A 20,304-nucleotide genomic window follows, 5' to 3' on the forward strand; every position below is an offset into this window, starting at 1 on the left:
TAGACCTAACCAAACAGACTTGACCCTTTGAATGCCTATGACAGAGCTATGTTAATAAGATATTTTTGTTTAAATAAAGCTTTGTATGTGAAGGTTGTACCTTCTTTATCTTTTGATGGATCAAAATGGGAAAGCTATGAGCACAGTGAACACAGTGTTGGCTATATTTCTACATTAAGTATACTAGTTAGTAATGTATATAGTCAAAATATAAAAGACAAATGCTGAAGCTTTCTTTAGGCAAAACAGGAGTAAGACTACAAACTTGGGCTCAAATTGTTGAATGTAAAAGATTAATGCATTAAGAAACTATTCACTGAGGTTTAAGCAATTCTGTTTCTTACATATTTTTAAAATTCTACAAATGTATTTTTAATAATAAATAAATAATGTATAGCAATATTAAACTTAAATTCTCAGTTGAGGCAACAAAATTAACTCAAGGAAGTATAGAGACATGTATAGTGTATTTGTTGCAAAGATAAAACACTTTCCTCAAAGAACAATTTTATAATGTATAGAAATGTATTATAATCAGAATTGTTATGTATATAATTTATTGGAAGAAATATTTATTGGAAGAAATATTGTTATGTATATCATTTATTGGAAGAAATTCTGACTTCTAAGCAACAATTATTTTCAATGGAGTTAATCAGTATCTCAAATCATTACCTCCAACTCTACGTGGACAATGCTACTCTATTTCCAACCTGGACAGTAGTGCATTTGCACACTGCCTGGTCAGTAAGCTTGCCATATACACATGTCAAGAGAAATTCTACATAGGAGAAAGACTAATAAAAGTCCTGAATTACTGTAGGAGAAATAATAATGAAAGACCTGAGCTACTTCAGGATATTCAGTGTACTTCACTACAATTTTACCACAAATGTAAACCTTACTATCTCTAGTGTCAAGTTTGTTTCATTCTGAGTGAATAGACTTATTTATAAGAGCATCAGTATGATCCTTTCCTTATTTGCGTCCTTGTGTGACAATGTATTTAGCAGAATTTGCAGATTTGTTGGAATCTGACACGGCTGTACCATGAATGCTTCTGCTAAGGGCTCAAACTTGCAACCTTGGAGCTGTCAACCACGCATCTTGGTGCTCACACCACCCCAGCCCCCTTACAGTACAATGAAGATGCAGAACGGATCACTCCTTCCTCCAGGCAGCTCAATGGCAGATACCACTATACATGTGGCACTTCCCCTTCCTTTCTCAGACAACTTACAATAGCACCTCTTTAGAGTAGAAGATCCAGTAGCTCTATTTCCACCCTTGATTTGAACTGCTAAAGCCAGTGGGGTGCCATACATACACATGTATATAGAGTACATGTATATAAACATCTTTCCAAACTTATTATTTATTATTGATGCTGTGGTATCACCTAGAACCTCCATTCAACATCAGACCCCCATTGTGTGAGGGAATGTCTACATGAGACATTTACTGTGCAGTCGACTAGTTAGCTGCACAGTAAAGGTCTCATGTCCACACATGCATAGTTATTAGGCTGCAGTAAACTAATTTACTCTGCAGCAGGATAGTACTTGTAAATACTATCCTGATACTACAAGTGCTATCCTGCTGTGGAATAAAAAACTCCAAAGTGCATGTGTAGATACTGCCCAGACTGGCTAGAGCACATGATGCTAAGGCGGGCAGCCCTGGGCTGGCAGGCTGATCCCTAGGGCCCCCGGCCAGCTGGGGCTGCTCTGACCCAGCTCCCTGTTCTGCACATGAATAAATTACAGAGTTGATTGCCCTGGAGCTAATTGCTCCTGGGCATACTTTCAAACAGTGAACCTAGGAGCAAAAAATTCTGGAGCAATAAGCTTTTTTTAACATTAATTGCACGTGTAGATGCACCCACAGTGAAAGTCTACATGGATCCACCATGAGAGAGAGAAAGAAAGGATAGGAGATTTTAAAAAGGCACAAAAAGGGAACTGACTTGCTTAAAGTCACATTGCAGAGGCACAGTCAAAAACAGAATCCAGTTATCCGTATCCAAGATATGGATTTGTCTGTCATTCTGCTTATTTCTAAAATGTTAAAGTGTGAATTCAAACAATATAATCCCCAGTCAGAGCCAAAAATACATATTTTTTCTCTATTCTTTCTCAATTCTTAAAAAAACAGTCTGTTCCCTTTAATATCACATCAGAAACCTCTGTATTAAAAAGTCTCTCAGGAGTGGCATACTTTACTAATCCAAGAGTAGGTTTATACTTTAGTTTATATTTATTCCTAAATAAATCTGACTTTCCCCGTTATATTATCTTATCTTATTTTATGGGAAATGATTTTTTTTACCCTTCCAGGAGTGACTGTAATTATTCTATAAATAACTGGAACATATGGAATGCTTTACTCAAAGCAATAGAACAGAGTATCATAAAAAATACAAACACATAGTTTAGAAGAGATGGCTTTCCCTATCATGTTTCCTATGCTACTGAGTTGCTGTGAAATTCTAATGAAACCATACTATGTAGGGGGTATAAAACAGCTATGAAAGGATTTGCTTGCATTACAAAGGGTTTACTGTTAAGTCGCTCTTGTATACATACACAATGTAAAAAAAAAACCCCACCCTTTTTGTTTGTGAAGGGATGATTAGTTGGGAGAATGTGCTTTGTTAATAGTAAGAAAGTATGAGGAGATTCTAATGTGAGTTAATATCTACACATCGTTTTATGTAACTACTTCACAATGGGGGGCCCTGGCTAATTAGTTTCTGTTAGTTAAAAGGGAACGTGAAGTACATTTACTTACGATGTAAATCAATACAGACATCAGATCACTCAGGGAACTATTAAGATGCTGTTTCTTCCCCCCCCTTTTCACTCATTACATCTTCAGTTTTATGATCATTGCTATATCACAAAGATAGCAGACTCATCTGTTACAGCATTCTCCTTTTAATTATTGCTTGAATATGTCATATCAAAGTTGAAACACTGGAAACTTAGTGAAAAATCATCTTGCATCTGAAACTTGGTGAAAATGCTGTCCCCAGATTTTAAGCTGAATGTTACTGAGTTTTATTGAGAGTCTAATTTCAATAAGTGAATTAAATAGACAATTTCTAAGTGCAGAAAGACCAAATCTATATTATTGGGTATTTATTGTAACAAGGTGGCAGATATATTCTCTTCCTCCTTCTTTAAATTACCCATAAGGTCTCCTTTTAATCAGTAGATTTTGTAAGCTATTTTTGAGAGATATTGCCCGTTTGTTCTGTTTGTACAGTGCTAGCACTGTAGGGTAATCTCCAAGAATAAGGCTGTAGCAGAATTAGTTTGTTAATCACATTTTAAGCAGTAGTTAAGTCGCACATTCATGGAATTAATGGTGGCAAAAAGGGAAAACCAGCCACAAAATTATAACACAAAAAATGAATGGGTTAAGACAGCATTAGGATCTACAACTAGCCCTTGTGAGGTCCCTGGAGGTGGCCAATGATCAGCTGATCATCAGCAGTTTCAGGACAACAATGGGGCTCAAACTGGCCCCAGCACAGTTCCTGCCAGTCGACAAGCAGCTGATTGTTGGCTGGCTCCAGGGACTGTGTGGGGGCCAATTTGAGCCCTGGCATGGTCCTGGAGCAAGCTGACAATCAGCTAATTGTCATCATCTAGCTTTTAACTTGCTCTAGCTAAAAACCTTAACTCAGGTGTAGTAATAGTAAGTCAGGTATAGAAATAATTGACAATGAAGTACTGGAGGCATTGTCAAAACAATCAAGAAGACTAGATTTTGTGTTATGAATCTGAGTAAGAGATGTATATTTAACTATAATGACTAAAGGACTAATGAAACAGTGCATTTTTAATATTTTGACTTTTTTCTTCTAGTTTGTTGTATTTTTTTAGCTTACTATATAATCTAGCAAATCAGTGAACATCCCAATCAAGTTATATTTGTTTTTGCTTTGATCTTAAACTGAATAATATAGCTTTAGGCCCCTAGCACACCAGTACAGCTTCTAGTTTCTCTTTAACTGAAGAAAAATGTGTCATGTGATTTGAAATGATACATCACACTGTATGCACATTCCTTTTCAAAATCTTAGATCCAGCCACGATGGTAAAAACTTGAAACCAAAACTTAGTAGGTAGTTAGAGAAAGCAACACTGTTGGCTGGGCCTGTTTGCAACCTGAGAAAAGCCAGAGAACAGTGGCACTCTGACCATGACCCTCTTTTTACTTTCCCTGATATGTTTCCTATGCCAAAGTTCTGGGAACACGCTATGTCAAGGGTGAAGTTACATGTTACTCTTAGACCATACTACACTTGTGGAAGGTTAGGTTTTAAGTGAGCTTAGTATGATCTAATAAAATGTATAGCTTCACCCCAATTCTCTGCCAGCTAAGAACATAACCTTTCTTGGGAATTTCTCAGTCAGCAAGGTGAATCTAGTTGCTTACACTTTTGTGTCATCAGGGTGTGAACAGACATCATGTTTGGTAACTCCCAAACAACTCAGATAAACCAGTCTGAGGATCTACTCTAAGATATACAACTGAGTCAGTGCAACACATGAATTACAATTTATGAATCAGATATCATTGTGATAGGTCAGGAGTCAGGCAAAATCTGGCCTGCAGGCTGAATCTGGCCCATGAGGCAATTTCATTTGGCCTGTGGGTGCATACCAGCTAACTGTACCTTGCCCAGGCCATGCGTTTCGCTCCCACCTCTGTGGGTGGAAGGGCCTGGCTCAAGCCAGGCAGGGCTGCTGCTCCCACTGCTACAGCTGCTGTTGGAGACCTGCTCAGAGTCCTTGGCACCCCCTCACTTTGGGCACCAGGTAGGGAAGCAGTGGGGGGAGCTGCATCTGGGCAGGAATGCAGAGCATGGGGCTGGGGCTGGCAGCAACATGGAGCTCATGCCCAGGGGGACAGCAGGAGCATGGAGCTCAGGTGGGTAGGGTATGGATGTGAGGGAGGGTGGGGGGGGTGCTGGAATCCCCCACACACTCCCCACCCCCATGGCACACAGCCTGTGCCGGCGGCAGCAGCAGGCAGTGGGCGCTTGGGGTGCTCATGGCCTGGGAAGGTGCTGCCGCCTGCCAGTGTGTGGCTCTGGCCATGGTGGCAAGGAATGCAGCCAGGCTGGCCTGCCTCTATTGTGTGGAACTCCCTACAGCACATGTGTAGCTCCCAGCACTCATGTACCACCAAAGGAAACTGCATAATGGAGCTGGCTGCTTTTGCTGTTCCCTGCTGTGCAGGTCCTGGGACTCTGATGGAAGTGGAGGGGAGCCCTACCCCTTGCTTCCTGGCAGTCCCAGGACCTGCACGGCAGGGAGTAGAGAAGGCAACCAGCTGTACTGTGCAAGTGCACAAGTGCTGGGAGCTGCATGTGCACTGTGTGGAGCCCTGCACAATAGAGGTGGACCGGCTTGGATGTGCTCCTTGCCACCCTGTGCAATGCTGGCCAGAGTCACGTGCCACTGGGTGGCAGTGCCTGCATGGGCCACGAGCACCCTGAATGCTGCTGCTGCCAGGGGCAGGGGTTGTGCAACATGGGGGGAGTGTGTGGGAGGTCCTCAGCCTGCCCCCACAACCCCCCAGATATACACAAACCCCAACATACTCTATTGCCCCCCCACACAGCCACAACCTCTCACAACCCCCCCAACCACCTCCCATACCCCCCACACAATATGCAACAGTAAGACTTTATTTTTGAGTTATTATGCAACAAGCGTTATATACAGCACACAAACACAAATCATGACAAAAATATTTTTGTAAAAAATATGCTACAGTAGGCGTTTGACTTTTAGCATATGATTTGTTTTTTTTTCTGGTTCCAAGATGACATACATCCCCTCCCAAACGGAGTACTTCCAGGAGGCAAGGGGAGGGACTTCTGATGGCAAAGGTCAGGGGTTAGGGCTCAGGTACCCAGATGTTGATCAGGGGACGGGGGTCCTGTCAAGGGGTGGAGCTGCCACCTTCCCCGCTCCGCATTATCTGAAAACCCCTGCTGAGGGGTTTCAGATAACCAGAATTTTTACATAACTGGCAACTCACCTTACCCTGGGGATGCCAGATAACAGAGATTTTACTGTATGTCTCAATGCTTTCCTTCTATAGCATCCACTCCTGGCACTGTTGGAGACAGGATACCAGGCTAGATGAAACCACTGGTCTGACCTGATATGGCACTTATGTTTTTTATGTAACTCTGATGCCTATGTTTTTTTATAGCATTTCTATAACAACAGTAATATAGCTGCTATAATTGCAGTAGCTGGAATTGGCAACTACCCACAAATAAAAGTAGCACTCATTTCTCCCATGAGTTCTGAAAGCTTTTACTGGTTAGGTTAAGGAGACATTTACTCTCTTTATGGTTTGAACTTTTTCTGGTAGTTAACAATATGGTGAAATCCTTTTAAGGATTAATTTAATGTACTGAAAATGCATTTGGGTCCCAAAGGAACAAAGGGCAAGTGTATTTATATATATATGACAAGCAACCTAACAGGTGTTTGTAGACATATCAACTGGTCTATAGGAAAGGGGTAAAATGCTTCTGATTTTATAAAGGACATCAATGTTTCCTACATTCCCTTGTATGCAGTTGAATTCAGAGATGTTGAAACTAAAAGTCCCCATACAAAGGGAATATAATATGTGGCATGAAAATGCTTCTCTCAGCATATAGAGGGATTAAATACAAGCAAAAAAAAAAAAAAAAAGATGTGTTTGAAATTTCACCGGTCATTTTGAAAACAAGCAGTGTAGTATGTCTGATTTATCTTTATTAAACATGACAGTAAAAATTCCTCTGCTATCCTACCAGGCTTGTGCAAAAGCCTTAAGGCCAATGGATCATGGCAAAAACAATCTGCAAAACTGAAAAGAAAAACAACACTGATATGAAGAGAAAAAAACAGGTGAAGAAAATGAAAATGCTTCATTTGTTTGCATTTAGAACTCTGTCATCACCTCTTGCTTATTGAAACAATGGAATACTTTGCTCCTCAATCAGTGCTTATTAATGTTAATGTGAAGGCACAAATAAGCCATTAATAACCTGAATAAATATTCAGACGTCTGGTACATGGAAGATAGTTAGAGATATATGAAAAGGGCACCTACTTAAAGTGAAAGAAATAGAAACATTTTAGGTCTCAACCCATTAATCAGAAAAAGTAGCATTTTGCCAGTGCAGTTTTGCTTATTTTTACCTTTAACAAAAGCAACTTTTTGTCAATAAAAAGAGAAACTTGCATAATGTAATAAGCCTAAATTGTCAAATGGCCCTAGCAGTTCTTTCATTGCTTTGAAAGTAACAAAATACACATGTACTAATATTTAATCAAGTTTACACTGCAATAGTTTTCACATATTCTCCAAAGCTAAAACTAGAAATTTCTGTCAGATCTAAGGGAACTATCCTTTCTTTGAAGTGGTTTCCCAGGTTCTATAATTGAGCAGTCGCTCACTACCAATACTGAATGGTGTAGGATATGCCTCATTTAAGTGGATTAAATCATCTACTTTATTTTTCACCTCCCTCAGTAGTTTGCTTTAACTGACTTGATGCTAGATCACAGACTCAGAGATAGAAGCGCTGATCCACATACAAAATAAAAAGAACCTGCTAATGGACTGCGTGATTAAGTTTGTGAAGCCCGATAGCTTTCTAGCAAATGCCTCCACATTCTGGAGTTACATATCTAATTATTCATTTACTACTAAAGTGTTGAGTCTGGTCTAACAGCTGGTAAGATTAATGGGGAGTCTTTCTCTTGACATCAGTGGATATTGGATTGTGTCCTTTGATACTTAAATTATTATCAGGACAAAAATGCCACATTCTGAATTCAAAGTTACCTGAAAAAACTGCTCAACCTAAATCAAGTACTGTATGGAGTAAGATACATTATTTCCCTATTATACTAACATCACCAAGCATGTAAAAACCCCCAGTAAGAAGACCAGAAATCACAGAAAACATTAAAACTATGAGTGCAATGTAATTATATAATAGCTGTCTTCCTGTTACTGCTAGTACAAAGAATGTAATATTCTTCCTAAAGTGCTACTCATACTATTCTTACATTTAACATTCAACAAAGCACTTAAGCATGTTCTTACCTTTAGGTTTGTAGTCCTGCTGAAGCCTTTAAAACTAATACGTTTTACTCACTTGTGGCCTAAGGACTAGAATCAAAACCTACCGAAGTCAGTGAAGCCAATATTTAAAAAAATGACTACTGATTTTGGACATCTGGTTTTTAGGGAGCCCAGTCTGAGAGATCTCTGAGTGGTTTACATTTTAAAATTTTGAGCATGTGGAATATCTGAAAATTAGTTCCTATTTGTCTCAGGCTGAGCATCCAAAATTGAAGCATTCAAAATCAATCTTGAAAAAAAAATTTTTTCCCATTATCGCTGCTGGATTTTGAACCTAGGCATAACTGATCCTATCTAAACTATTTAAGAAATATATTCTGCTTATGTACTTAGAATACTCTCTCATGTCTAACCACTGTATCACTCAACAGCTAAGTAATAAGGATTTTTGTTGACTAAACAACCCTGAGGCATTGAAACCTTTTTTTTTTTTTTTAATTTAGACTTATCTGAGCTTTTTTATATGCATTTTCTGAGATGAAGGAAAACCAGCTAAAATGCTTTATGAGGTGATGTTCGTTGAAAGGATAAAATCCCCATAAACTTTTAGCCCATGGCAATAACCCAAGAACCTGGAGGCCCTACTAACCAGTTTGAATATAAAAAGAAAAAAGTCAAAGAATATGAATTGGATATAACGTAAGTAAACATAAAGAAACAATTTCATTTTAAACATTTGTGAATTCTTCCTACATAAAATTGCCTTGGCTATGAAACATGAAATTCTATGCACCAAAACCGATTCAAGCATAGTTTGGATTCTTCATTTTCAGGTGCCACTTTCTAATACTAGCTTTAAAATCTAGTGGCAGAAATAGTTCAGATATTTTGAGGGGTTGTTTAGGAGGACAAATGCAGTTTTATATAAACGGAGATATTCCTTGGAGGCAGTTCTGCTGAAGCTTTTTCTTTATTGACAAAAACATTAAAGAATAACTTTTTCATTTTGTTTCATTTTTTTCCTTCATAAACAACACCACAGTGAAAATCTTCAGTTCAAAATTAAATGGAATTTTTCATTCAGATTTAGTTTTTATTTTTTTTTCTGTGAAAAATTTAAAAATCACCATTTAGTTAACTTCAACCTCAGCAAAAATGGGTCTCTTAATGGCATAGCCAGATGACTTTCAAATTAAGAAGCAAGCTGTTTGTTTACCTGGCTACTGAGGATGCCTTAAACACCCTCCAATTTGTATATTTGACCAAACTGGTTAGTACACCACTCCTATGGCAAATGGGGAAGGATCTTAGGTAGAAAATGGAAAGATGGTGGATGTTACCTAGCATATTGTGGTAAAGTGGACTGGCGTGTCCATGGATAGTAAATGCAGTCATGACTAGCGGGACCTCTACACCTGCAGGCAATTACAGAACAGAAAATATCATTCACCATTCACAGGAACATGCACACACATGCACCCTTGCCCACACATGGAATATGGAAGGAGAACAAGGGGAGTGATCACTTAGCAAGTACCTATCCATCAGGCCGATGCAGTCCTCAATACGTGGACCTATGCACCTGCAGCAAATATAATTTGAAAAACAGGGGAAGAAAGAGAGAGAAAGTTCTGTTATTTACAGACAGAAAAAAAGGAATCCCCTCCCCACCCCCATATGCCACATTCTTAATTATAATTCTCAGAAGAAACCAAAGTCACCATGAAATTACAGCTTATGAGACAAAGTACAGACAGAAGAGAACAATAATAGCAGCACAAATAACATTCCAAGGTTGGACCGGTCTTGTCTTGAACACTACTTAAGGCAGGTTTCACCTGCTTACGTGGGAGGCTTGACAATATAGTTGCTTTTTTTGGACATTGTTTAAAACATCAAACCACCGATTAGTGAGCAAAAGCTGTTGTTCATTTGCATTGCTTACAATCTATAGGAGCTATGTGGAAAAGTTGCTTTTATTATTATTATTATTATTATTATTCATACTGTACCTTACACATATTCAGGGTCATTGAAGAAAACTTTTGGGGCCCTGTCATCCCCTCCAATCCTGGAACTGGAGGAGATTAGATAACAGTGGAAATGGACAGGGTATGAGAGGGACTACCACTTCTTGTTTTGTAGCTTCATCTTTCCTAAACGCCCAAGCCAATGAAAAAGAAAGTTTGCCAAAGGTGGCAAGAACTATGGAATGACTTTCCATTAAATCATCTCACACCAAATCCATTGGTCTCTATCAGCAATTATTTATGACATTGTAGCACTTCCTTCTTTAGCCCCAGAGGATCCAGTCCAAGTAGAGCAGCCAGAAAGGGAAGACTGGCTTTATTAGAATCATGTTTTGAAGAATGTCAGAGAAGCTTGGTTGGATAAGGAGGGGTGAACCAGTTATGGCAAGTCAGTTATAGTTTAAAATGGTGACCAAGATTTTTAGCAGGAGGTGAATGAGTCTAAGTTTACAAACAACCAGATCTTTGTAAGTGCTCAACACCCAGCAGCTCTTAATGAAACTACTGGGAGCTTTGGAGTTCTTAGCACTTATGAAAATCAGTTTATTTAGGCCCTTAACATAAACACTGACATGTTTTAAGAACTCTGGCCAGTATGCCCATTGACTATAGTTCAGGTCACTGTATTTTTTCCAGTATCAGCTTTCATCGATGCACTTTAATTTAGGCTGGGATTTTCAAAGAGCCAAGAGGAAATGCATGTCTAATATTTCTCTTTAATCCAAATGTTTCAGTGCATTTTTGATAAAAGCAGATTCCATACAGATTTGAAAGACTTTAAATATGCCCTCATGATAGCGTGACTCCATTGCACCATCATTTACCTTTCATTAACTTGTGTTGCAGTTAAAATAACAATACTAATGATCCACTGATGTCTAAGTTAATGAATTGTCTTTGGCAAGAGCAGCATAAGATCATATCCTGGATCTTGTTTGTTTACTTATATTCTTATATTTGCATAAAATGCCAGGACAGACTAACAGAAATAGATCATAAAAGCTGCTTCAAAAAATGAACTCAGGCAGCATCATATACAAGGATAGAATAGATATATTCTGTGCTTCAGTGACAAGACATTGTATAGTAGGTGGCGTGGATTTAAATACAGTTCATGGAATATAACATAGAAAAATCTTGACATGCACTTTTGAAATTTTAGCTCCCTTTGACTTTAAGGGTTTGTATTCTGATTTAGTGTCAGCCATATCTGTAACTTTTCTTCCTTACACGGCACTCTCAGCAGTTCCAGTTCAGTAATAAATGGGGCTAAAAAGTTGTTCAGAGCTTCTGTTCTCTAGCATGTAAAAAGAAGCTGAGTTCAGTCTTGCAATGAATAAATAAATTAATAATAATAATAATAATAATAATAATAAAATAGAAAGCCGTTTTGAAATTAGAGGCCTGAGAACCGTTACTAGTTCACATAGCTGGCAAGTTAACATAATGAAGAGCCAATTTGCTTGGGGTTATTTTACCTCTCTGTTACATTTATTGTCTTTGGCTTCTGATGAATAGGACTTGAACCCAGGAAAACCCTTCTATTGGCCTTTTGGACCTTACCTGTGCCTAGAAAGAAATCGCCTTTTAGTTGTACAATATCCTTGTCTGTGGATTTCCCAGTTCCACATAAAACTCCATGTATGGACCTATTTTGTCATGCTTACTATTGCTGAATAGTACCTTTTACCTCAAGTCTACTTGAATAAAAAAGTCAATATATCTCAGAAATAAGGTACAACACACTGTGAGAAAGGATAGCAAATTTTGGCCCTCAGTAACTTTATTCAGAACATTCTGATTTTCAGTATGAAATTCCATTCATTTCTATTCTAGAAAGAATGCCTTGGTTTCAGATTTTTCCAAAAAGGTTTTAGCAAATACAGGACACATAAGAGAATAAGCATAATAATGGCAAAAAAAAAAATAAAAGCATAGAGTACTCCACTCACACCCAGAATCATCATCTCTGAGGCATTTGGGATCTGGATGCTATTTCTCTTTGCAGCCTCTCCCTGTAAATAAATTTTTTAATTGATAAATATATTTGTTTGTTAATGAGGTAACTGTAGGTAAAGAAATGTTTAAAGAAATAGTGTATTTGGAAGCCAACACAGGGTTTAAGGTTTCTGAAAGAAATGAATAGGTTAATACAATATGAGAATAGAAACAACCGTCCCTTCCTAAAGCTATCTTTTTTCTAAACTCTCTTAGGAACAAAGAAATACGGCTGAGGGGCAAGTCTTTTACCACTCCCAATACATAGAATGTCATTTTCTTGTCAAACGTCATGCAGTGAACTCTTTGTCATCCCCATATGTCATAACACCAACAGGAAAAAAAATCAAACAGAAAAAAACTGATTATAAAATTACATAAATCAATCCATTCAAAGAGAGGAATTTCCCATAGAGGGTGATAATATGGTCATCAAAGTCTGGATACGTCTGTGAAGAAAGGTCCTGATCCTACATTCATATCTTCACAAGCAGTGTGATGCTTACACCAAATTGCTGTGACATCAATAAGGGAATGCATGGACATAATGGGCTCGGCCATTTATTTCTGACTGCTGAGTTAAGGCGTCAAGTTTACCTGAACCAAGGAAAATATATTTAAAGATGAGGAAGTTAGATTAAGAGGTGGAAAGGATCTATACACACAAGGGCTTGGAGTCCCCTCTTCCTCAGAGAGAAAAGATCTATAACAACTAGCAGTAGCCAGAGCTGGTAAAAGTAGCAAGAAGTGGCTGGACAAATGGGAACAAGGGAATAGCCACTCTCACAGTCAAAATCACTGCTCAAGGCACTCTCCTGAAAGCTTGCAAAGTTGGCAAAGGAAATGCTTTTGCCTTCCTGAGTTTGGACCATGTGAGGGTACAGCACTCCTTGTAAAATATGTAGCAAAATAAGAAAATTAGGTTCAATTAAAAATGCACCAGATTTTCCTCTTGCAAAGCTCAGAAATAGAGAAAGCTACATGTGCTGTAGGACTAAAAAGTTAAACTAAATCATAAGTCAACTGCAGACACTGTGCTATGCTGTGCCAATAACTGCAAACAGCAGAGGACCCCTGGGAGCCTAGAGTACAGGGATGCTCTCAATTAGATTGAAAACACTCAATGCTTGTGGAGGGCTTAGACCTATAGAGCCCTGAGCTATTGGTAGGGCTACTCAGCCCAACTCCATTAAAATAATTTATCATAATAAAACAACAACTGTTATTTATTACAAAGCGGTTTGGTTTTGTAATTTGCTCCCCTCCCTTATTTGACAGCACATGAGCTTATTGCCTCCGAGGTCATACTGTTCATTTTGACTTGGGAAATGTTTCATACTCAAAGTTCTGGAGTGAAAGGACTGCAACCCCTTTGCCAGCTGAATGTGTTCCAGTAGAGAACCATGTCTTTTTTACTCTCAGTTAAGAGGGATAGGCCTGGGCAGATACTTAGGAAATTTCCTTTACATGATTAGTAGTGCAAATGACTTTCTTTGGCAAGTAGAGATGTCCAGTGAGATTTTCTGTCCCCCTCTCCTGATGAGGACGCTGATCATCACACCCTTTCTACATCTTTTAGTTTTATTTCTGTGGAAACATTCCACTTGGGATAGTTGACTAGGAAGATGTGCCAAGAGCCTTCAGAGCTCTCATGAACTAAACAAGATCGCTGTCTCATGTGCTTCAGAATGGCTCCAAATTGGCTTCAGTTAACCGATGTATTTTACGGGCCTGCTATGCCAATAGCACTGGAAGCATCAAAATACATATAGTAAGTCACTCCTAGATAGTTCTCTTGCTCAGTGTAAGAAGATTAAACAGGCTGGATAATGTTATGACCATTAATAGTATTTGTAATTATACCTGCTAAGATGGGGTAATCAAATCTCACGCTTCAGTGGGTAAACTGATCACTGGCAGTTGCCATGGAGGCATTTGTCGGGTTCTTTATGGGCAAGAGGTGAGAGGGGATGTTTGCCTTCCTCTGCTGCATCAGAGATTGGTTACTGCTAGAAACAATAAACAAGATTTGATGGTCTGTTTTGGCAAATATCCTGATCCTAAAAGAGCAGTGCTACAGGAGTGATAACATGCTGCATGTAATTTGGTACTCTGCAGCAGCTCAACACTTTTTGACAGATATTTTTGCTGTACTGCTGGGGTGTCAGTTTTGTTCCAGCAATTGATCTAGGAAACCAAATAAAAGACATACTAGACAGAGTATGATGTAATTTCTTTAAATCAATTTAGTAGTGGGCCAAATATCCAGACAGCAATCCCATCACTACTTTATTCCTTCCTATTTTCCCTTACCACCACCCCAGCTCCCTCCTTTTTCAGGGGTCATGCTGAGTGTGGGAATTTAAACACTCATTTCTAAGAGGAAGGCTGTAAACCTGGAAAATTCTGGATTGAATGGAGAGGGTGAAGGGTGGAGGCAGGTAGGGAGAAGAAAACTAAATGATTCCTTTTCTCTGTCCAGGCTCATTCAGTGTGAGCCTGATAATGTTGGCAAGACAATGGACGATGCATAAAAACAGATATCTGGGGCATTCACTATGACCATCACAGTTTAACATAATTGCAGAGTGATAGAAGAACATTTTAGATGGCATAAAATGTATGTAGAATTATTAGAATGGGACATTTGAGATCATCCAGATTTTTAAAAGGGCTGATACGAGATGTTTTCCACTAACCAGACTTTTTTAGTCAAAGTCTAGGGGTTTCTAACTGTTAATTTCAGGGTATTTTACAGGGGCATTTTAGCAGTGTAGGAATAGCATTTAACTAGCCAAAGATGTATCACTTTCTTTAAAAGCCAACTGTACTTCTGTGGGCATTAGTGAGAAGGTATAGAGGAGAGGCCTTTAGTGCTTTCCCTCCTGCTGCCTGTCATTTGTCACAGGACTGGCAAATTCTGGCAATGTGAGATGTTCATTTCTCTAACAGGCAGTAACACAAAAATACAGCTGGATAAGGGGAAACCTAACATTAACATTAAAATGACAACATTAAAAAGTCACCAAATATGTGGTGACTCAAGGACTCCCTTCAGCTAGGAGCAGTCAAGTACATATTAAAACCCAAGTTCCTGTTGCCTAAGGCCCTGTTACATCTCACTGCTACCCACCTGCCCCTTTATATTTGTTTGAGAGGTCTAGGAACATCTGTCAGCCATCCATCACCAGATGTGACGAGGAGTAAAATCTCCATTTTCCCTTTTCTTGGCTATGCTCTGGCCATGAGAGGGAACATTTGGGCAGGACATGAGAAAGCAGAAAGTACAAACACTCATTGCTACTGTCTGCTAGCTGGTCCAGGTGGGAGTGAGATGCTTCACAAAAAAGGAGCATTAATGTACCAATTATCTTACTCATCCCTCCAAAGTGATGGGGCACTGGGCAGGGAGGGGGTGGGGAAAAGATGACTCTTTTGTCTGTTCATGGGCCAATGAAGCTCAGTACTTAGGGTAGACTGTAAAGGTAGACTCTACCCCTAGATGGCCTTGTGGAATTTTACAGAAGGACATTTCCATTCTCCATTAAAACCAGCATTAGAAACCCTACTTCTAAGGTAAGTTTTCTCTTTGTACTGTTTCCTGTTCTAGTCTTCTACAGTATGAACACTTTTTTTTGTTACATAACTCTGATTTTAGAAAGGCGGAGAGGAAGACAAATCCGCAACAGATCCTGCCTGTGTGTCTGCTATCTCACTTTCATTTCCCTAATGGCTCTATTGTAATTAGATTTGCAAAAACAGCAAAAGGTCTCATTTTGAATGGCAACAGCTGTTGACATCAACATTATATTGAATAATTTACTGGTTTAATTTTAGCTGCTAAACAAGAAAAGCCTCTTGTGGTTGATTATTTCACTGGATGAAGTTTTCTTGCTCTTCCTCTGCCTTGGACATAACCTATTGTCACATCATAAAGAACATTTTTAACTCAAGTGGCCCATGCAGACTGATAACTGTTTATTTCACTAAAGTTGCTGAGCTGCAGAGTTTTTTTTAATGACTATTCCCACCTTTGAAGCCTTCATTTCAGTCGGTGAGAATTCAGCACTTTCAAAACATGTTGAATACAAGGGACTATCCAAGAAACCTCCTGAGGAAATGCGTTAAGTTCTGTCCTGTGTCCCATTAATGCCAGATGTATTTGAATAGCATTTTACTAAAGCCCTCTCGCACCAGGTTCTTCCCCACTGCCTCTGCCCCACAATACCTCATATACCACCTGGTCCTTCAATTGGTTCAGAAACCTCATTGAGATATGGGCAATTATTTGTCAGACATGCTGGCTTATATTTTCAAAAGACAACAGTGATTCGGGATGGCTAACCTTTCTAAATACCTTGAAGTGGCCTCATTCAGAAAGAACTGAGTGCTTGGAAAGATCCAATAACACTGGATCTTGAGAGATTTATGTTCTGTTCCTGGCCTTGACAGAAACTTTGCAATAATACAAGGCGAGTCACTTAATCTCCTTTTGCCTCAGTTCTTGTTTGCAAAATGGAGATAGTAATGCTTCCTCGCCTCTCAGGAATGCTGCAAGAATGAATCCATGAGTGCCAAGGGGTGGCGAAGACCACCAGGTGAAAAAGTCTCTAAACAAATATCAAACAACACCTGCTTGTATTCCTGTTTCCATGCAAGCACTATTAGAAATGCTTTCCACACCAGCAGAAGTTATTAGGATGGCCAAGGAGCCCTTAGGTAAGAACCATTTCAAATAGATTGTGAAGTTTGGTGTTGAGCCTGGTCCTCTGATAAGCTGCTGGATGTTAACAACTTGGTCTTGGCTGTAGGGAGAGATCTAAAATCAAGGGGTTACAATATTGCTCTGTATACACGCTGTTTCAAGAATGAACTCTTTTTTGAACCAATCACAACATTATTTAACGTAAATATTAAATAGGAATGCTTGCTATACTGTATGTGAAACTGGAGCTTACCCTTGGGTACAGTTCGGATGACAAGGATGGCATTCACGGTCCTCGTCAGCATATTTGAAAATGAAGCTGTTTGCTCCCTGCAAACCATCAGGGCACTTTTCTACACAGTTTGGCCCATCCTTAAAATGGAAACACTTGGTGCAATGGTCTGGCCCCTGGAAAGCATGAAAAAAATGCAGTGCATTGAACATACTCTACCTTTTAATTACTGTACAAGGACTGCTGGCTGTATGCTGTGCACTATACGCTCAAAGATAGAGGAGTACATTTTCAGCATAAAGAATACAGAACTAGCTGGGTGATCCCAGTTATCATTAATGAAAGTCACACAGCTAAATCTCCATGCTCTGTACTGAAAATATACACAGGAGAGATTACCATTAGAGTGCTGTTTTTGTAGTATTGCCTGTGATTTGATTTGGATACTTTTGATGGATGAACCTCATTGGGCTTCATGCCCACTTTCATTTGTCCTGGAATTTTCCTGTTCCACTGCTCAATATTAAACATAGCTGCAAAGTGGTTATAATGGCTCCTCAGTGAGATCAACTTCTTTGTATCTCAGAATTATTTCTGCGCAGAATTTTGCCTGTGGTTTCTAGTCACAGCAATACCAAAGAGCTGTTGAGTTTCTTCAGATTATTACCCCATAGAGACTTGAAGTTTGACACTGAAGTCAAGACTCTCATAAAATTTAAAAGCAGCCAGGCCCAGAGTGAGTTGGACACAACTGTGCACAATGCTGTCAGCTGTCTCCAGTGGATAATGCTATATGATGCAAAGACAATGCTTTTGAAACAGTTTGCTGAAAATTTAAATATCCAACTATGTTAGAAAACATGGGGCTTCAGTGCTCTGAGTGAATGAATTGCATGAAGCTGTAATTCTCCGCTGGGGTTCTGCAGCACCCTGGGATGCTGTGAGATCATCTGAGGGGTGCTGTGGTGTGCAAGGAGGTAGACACAGGCTTGTCCTTGCCTGCCCTTCCTACCTCAGCCCCTATACACAGAGGTAAGCACTGAAATCTCAATTCATAAAGGTTATGGATGTGTGCCTCAAGTCTAAAAAGGTTTAGAACCACTGGCATAAAGTATAACAAAAAACTAATACTAGTAGTGATAGAAATCATTCATGCAGAACATTTTAAAATCAGTAGTTAAATTACGTAAAAGATTTTAAGGCAAATCCTCCTACCATATTTATAGCCACAAAAGTCCAAAATAAATTCTGTTCTTAAACTAGGTGAGGGATTATATCTACTCATTATGGGGGTTCCCACCTTTTATTTGGGTTATGCACAGAAAAAAAAATATTGGAATCATTTCACTTTGCTCACTATTCAAAAGCAACTAGTGAGGCTCATCCGTTATTATAATGGGGCCCGCAGCACTTCATACTGTTTTTAAGACGGACACTAGGAATTTCGTATCTAGCTCAGTCATTTGGATACAGAAAACACAACGGCTTGAGCTAGAATGATTATGATATGATGGGAGGTATGGAGGGGAACAAGACTTGACTGACTATACATGGGGGGGGTGGGGATCTAGCAGTGAGAAAAGGTGATATTTAAATGACAGCTGAGTAGTTTCTCTGTTTCAAAAATGAATGTGCAAAGTACAAAATTGTATGAGTGAAAGAAATTATATAGGCTTCTAGCACTGAGATTACACAACATCTCTAAGAATGGAGAGATTACTATATTTTTATTTCCTTAAGCATTTGAGAATCTGATTCAAGATACGTTTCACTCTGGACATGTTTGCCAAACAGAATTTTGCCAATGTACGCAGAAAAAAAACGTGTTCAACCTGTTGTCTATAGAAATCAATAAATGAGCATTAAGAGTGCAGTCGGTACAGAAAGAGAGAATAAGGATATCAAAGTTTGCTTTTTCTATTATTTCATTTTTTTTATTTCCAACTTTCTATTGGCCTGCAAAATTTCTTTTGCTTGTCACCATTTACTAACAATGCATTTAAAATGGTTGAAAGTGATGATCCTTAAAGTCCTCTTGAGCAAATACAGCTATTTATAAATAACTACTTAAGCTGGCATGCACTTAATAACTAAGCTACAGAGATACAAGGCATTTATGTTGTGCTTACTGGTCCATAGCACGTGATCATGTTGTCTTCCATCTTCTCACACTGGGGATCACATTCCATGCAGACAGAACCATTTGCAAACTCTCGAAATTCACTAGGGAAACATGTCATTTAGGTTAGTGCTGGGGAAAAAATCAGACTGAAATTGATTTAAACATAATTGCTGCCAGGCCCTCAGCTGGTGTAAATCAATGTGGTTTCATTAACTTCAATGGAGCTATGCCAATTTATACCAGCTGTAGACTGGGCCCATTAAATGTACCATTCTTTGCTGTATGCCCTAGTGACAAGTCAAGCAGTATACTTCTCCATGCAAAAAAATATCAACGTGTTTTTTTCTTTCTATTCAGAAGTAAGGAGACCATCAGAGAGAGACATCAACTGCAGCTACCTGAGTTTTCCTCTTTGTCTATGGGATCACTTTTCCCCACCCACGACCCCTTAAATTAAGAAATGCATTTGCTGCACACAAAACTTCTCATCACACAGGAGAGTGTTTCAGATGTATTGATCTCTGCGGTGCCATTTCTGCTACTTTTAATTAAGTTTGTGTTCAGCAGTCCCATTACATCCCATACTCTCCAAAAGGTCGATGACTTTCCATCAAATTTTATTTTTTAAACAATTTTTATTTTATTAAACAAAACCCTTCATATCACAAATTTCCTAAGAATCATTTTATTTGCATATAGCACAGATCTGGAAAAGTACCACTTCCAGCTTCTAATGCTTGTGAATTTTTAATTTTTTTGTCATTTGTTTTTTAAATGAATGTCTGGCAAGTCATCATACAGCCTATTGCCTCCAGATATCCAATGTGTGCCACTGAATAAAGAAGTTAAAAACAATACATTTGTGGAGCTTGTTGATACCAGTGGAGCCATGTCATGTTCTACCTGCTGAGGTGAGGACCTTTATATTTGTTTTATTGACCAAATACAATGTACCACTGACACTCCTATTGAAGATTTTCACTGAAAAGTAGTCTCAGGCTCCTTTAACTCTGGTGCCAAAATTCTTCATGGTAAGCAATACACCCCTGAGAGAGGACACAAAGAGGCTCTAAAAGCTGATGCCACTGGAACTGAATAACAA

General features: G+C 38.9%; 1 protein-coding gene across 10 annotated transcripts in view; it reads right to left on the bottom strand.

Moving 5' to 3' along the window:
* The window catches only part of ERBB4 (erb-b2 receptor tyrosine kinase 4), a 1,202,068-nt gene that overhangs the window by 247,589 nt on the left and 934,175 nt on the right, over positions 1-20,304 (bottom strand). For 7 of the 10 annotated variants that reach the window (XM_059727137.1, XM_059727134.1, XM_059727130.1 and 4 more), the window contains exons 14-17: positions 19,210-19,303; positions 17,102-17,256; positions 9,653-9,697; positions 9,456-9,530 (exon numbers count right to left, since the gene is read on the bottom strand). In XM_059727137.1, coding sequence (XP_059583120.1) covers positions 9,456-9,530; positions 9,653-9,697; positions 17,102-17,256; positions 19,210-19,303 — 369 coding nt within the window. The remainder of the gene's footprint in view (positions 1-9,455; positions 9,531-9,652; positions 9,698-17,101; positions 17,257-19,209; positions 19,304-20,304) is intronic. The other 3 variants (XM_059727138.1, XM_059727136.1, XM_059727131.1) reach the window with 1 other exon arrangement.

The sequence above is a fragment of the Alligator mississippiensis genome, chromosome 4 (assembly GCF_030867095.1).
Source record: "Alligator mississippiensis isolate rAllMis1 chromosome 4, rAllMis1, whole genome shotgun sequence".
NCBI classification, from domain to species: domain Eukaryota; kingdom Metazoa; phylum Chordata; order Crocodylia; family Alligatoridae; genus Alligator; species Alligator mississippiensis.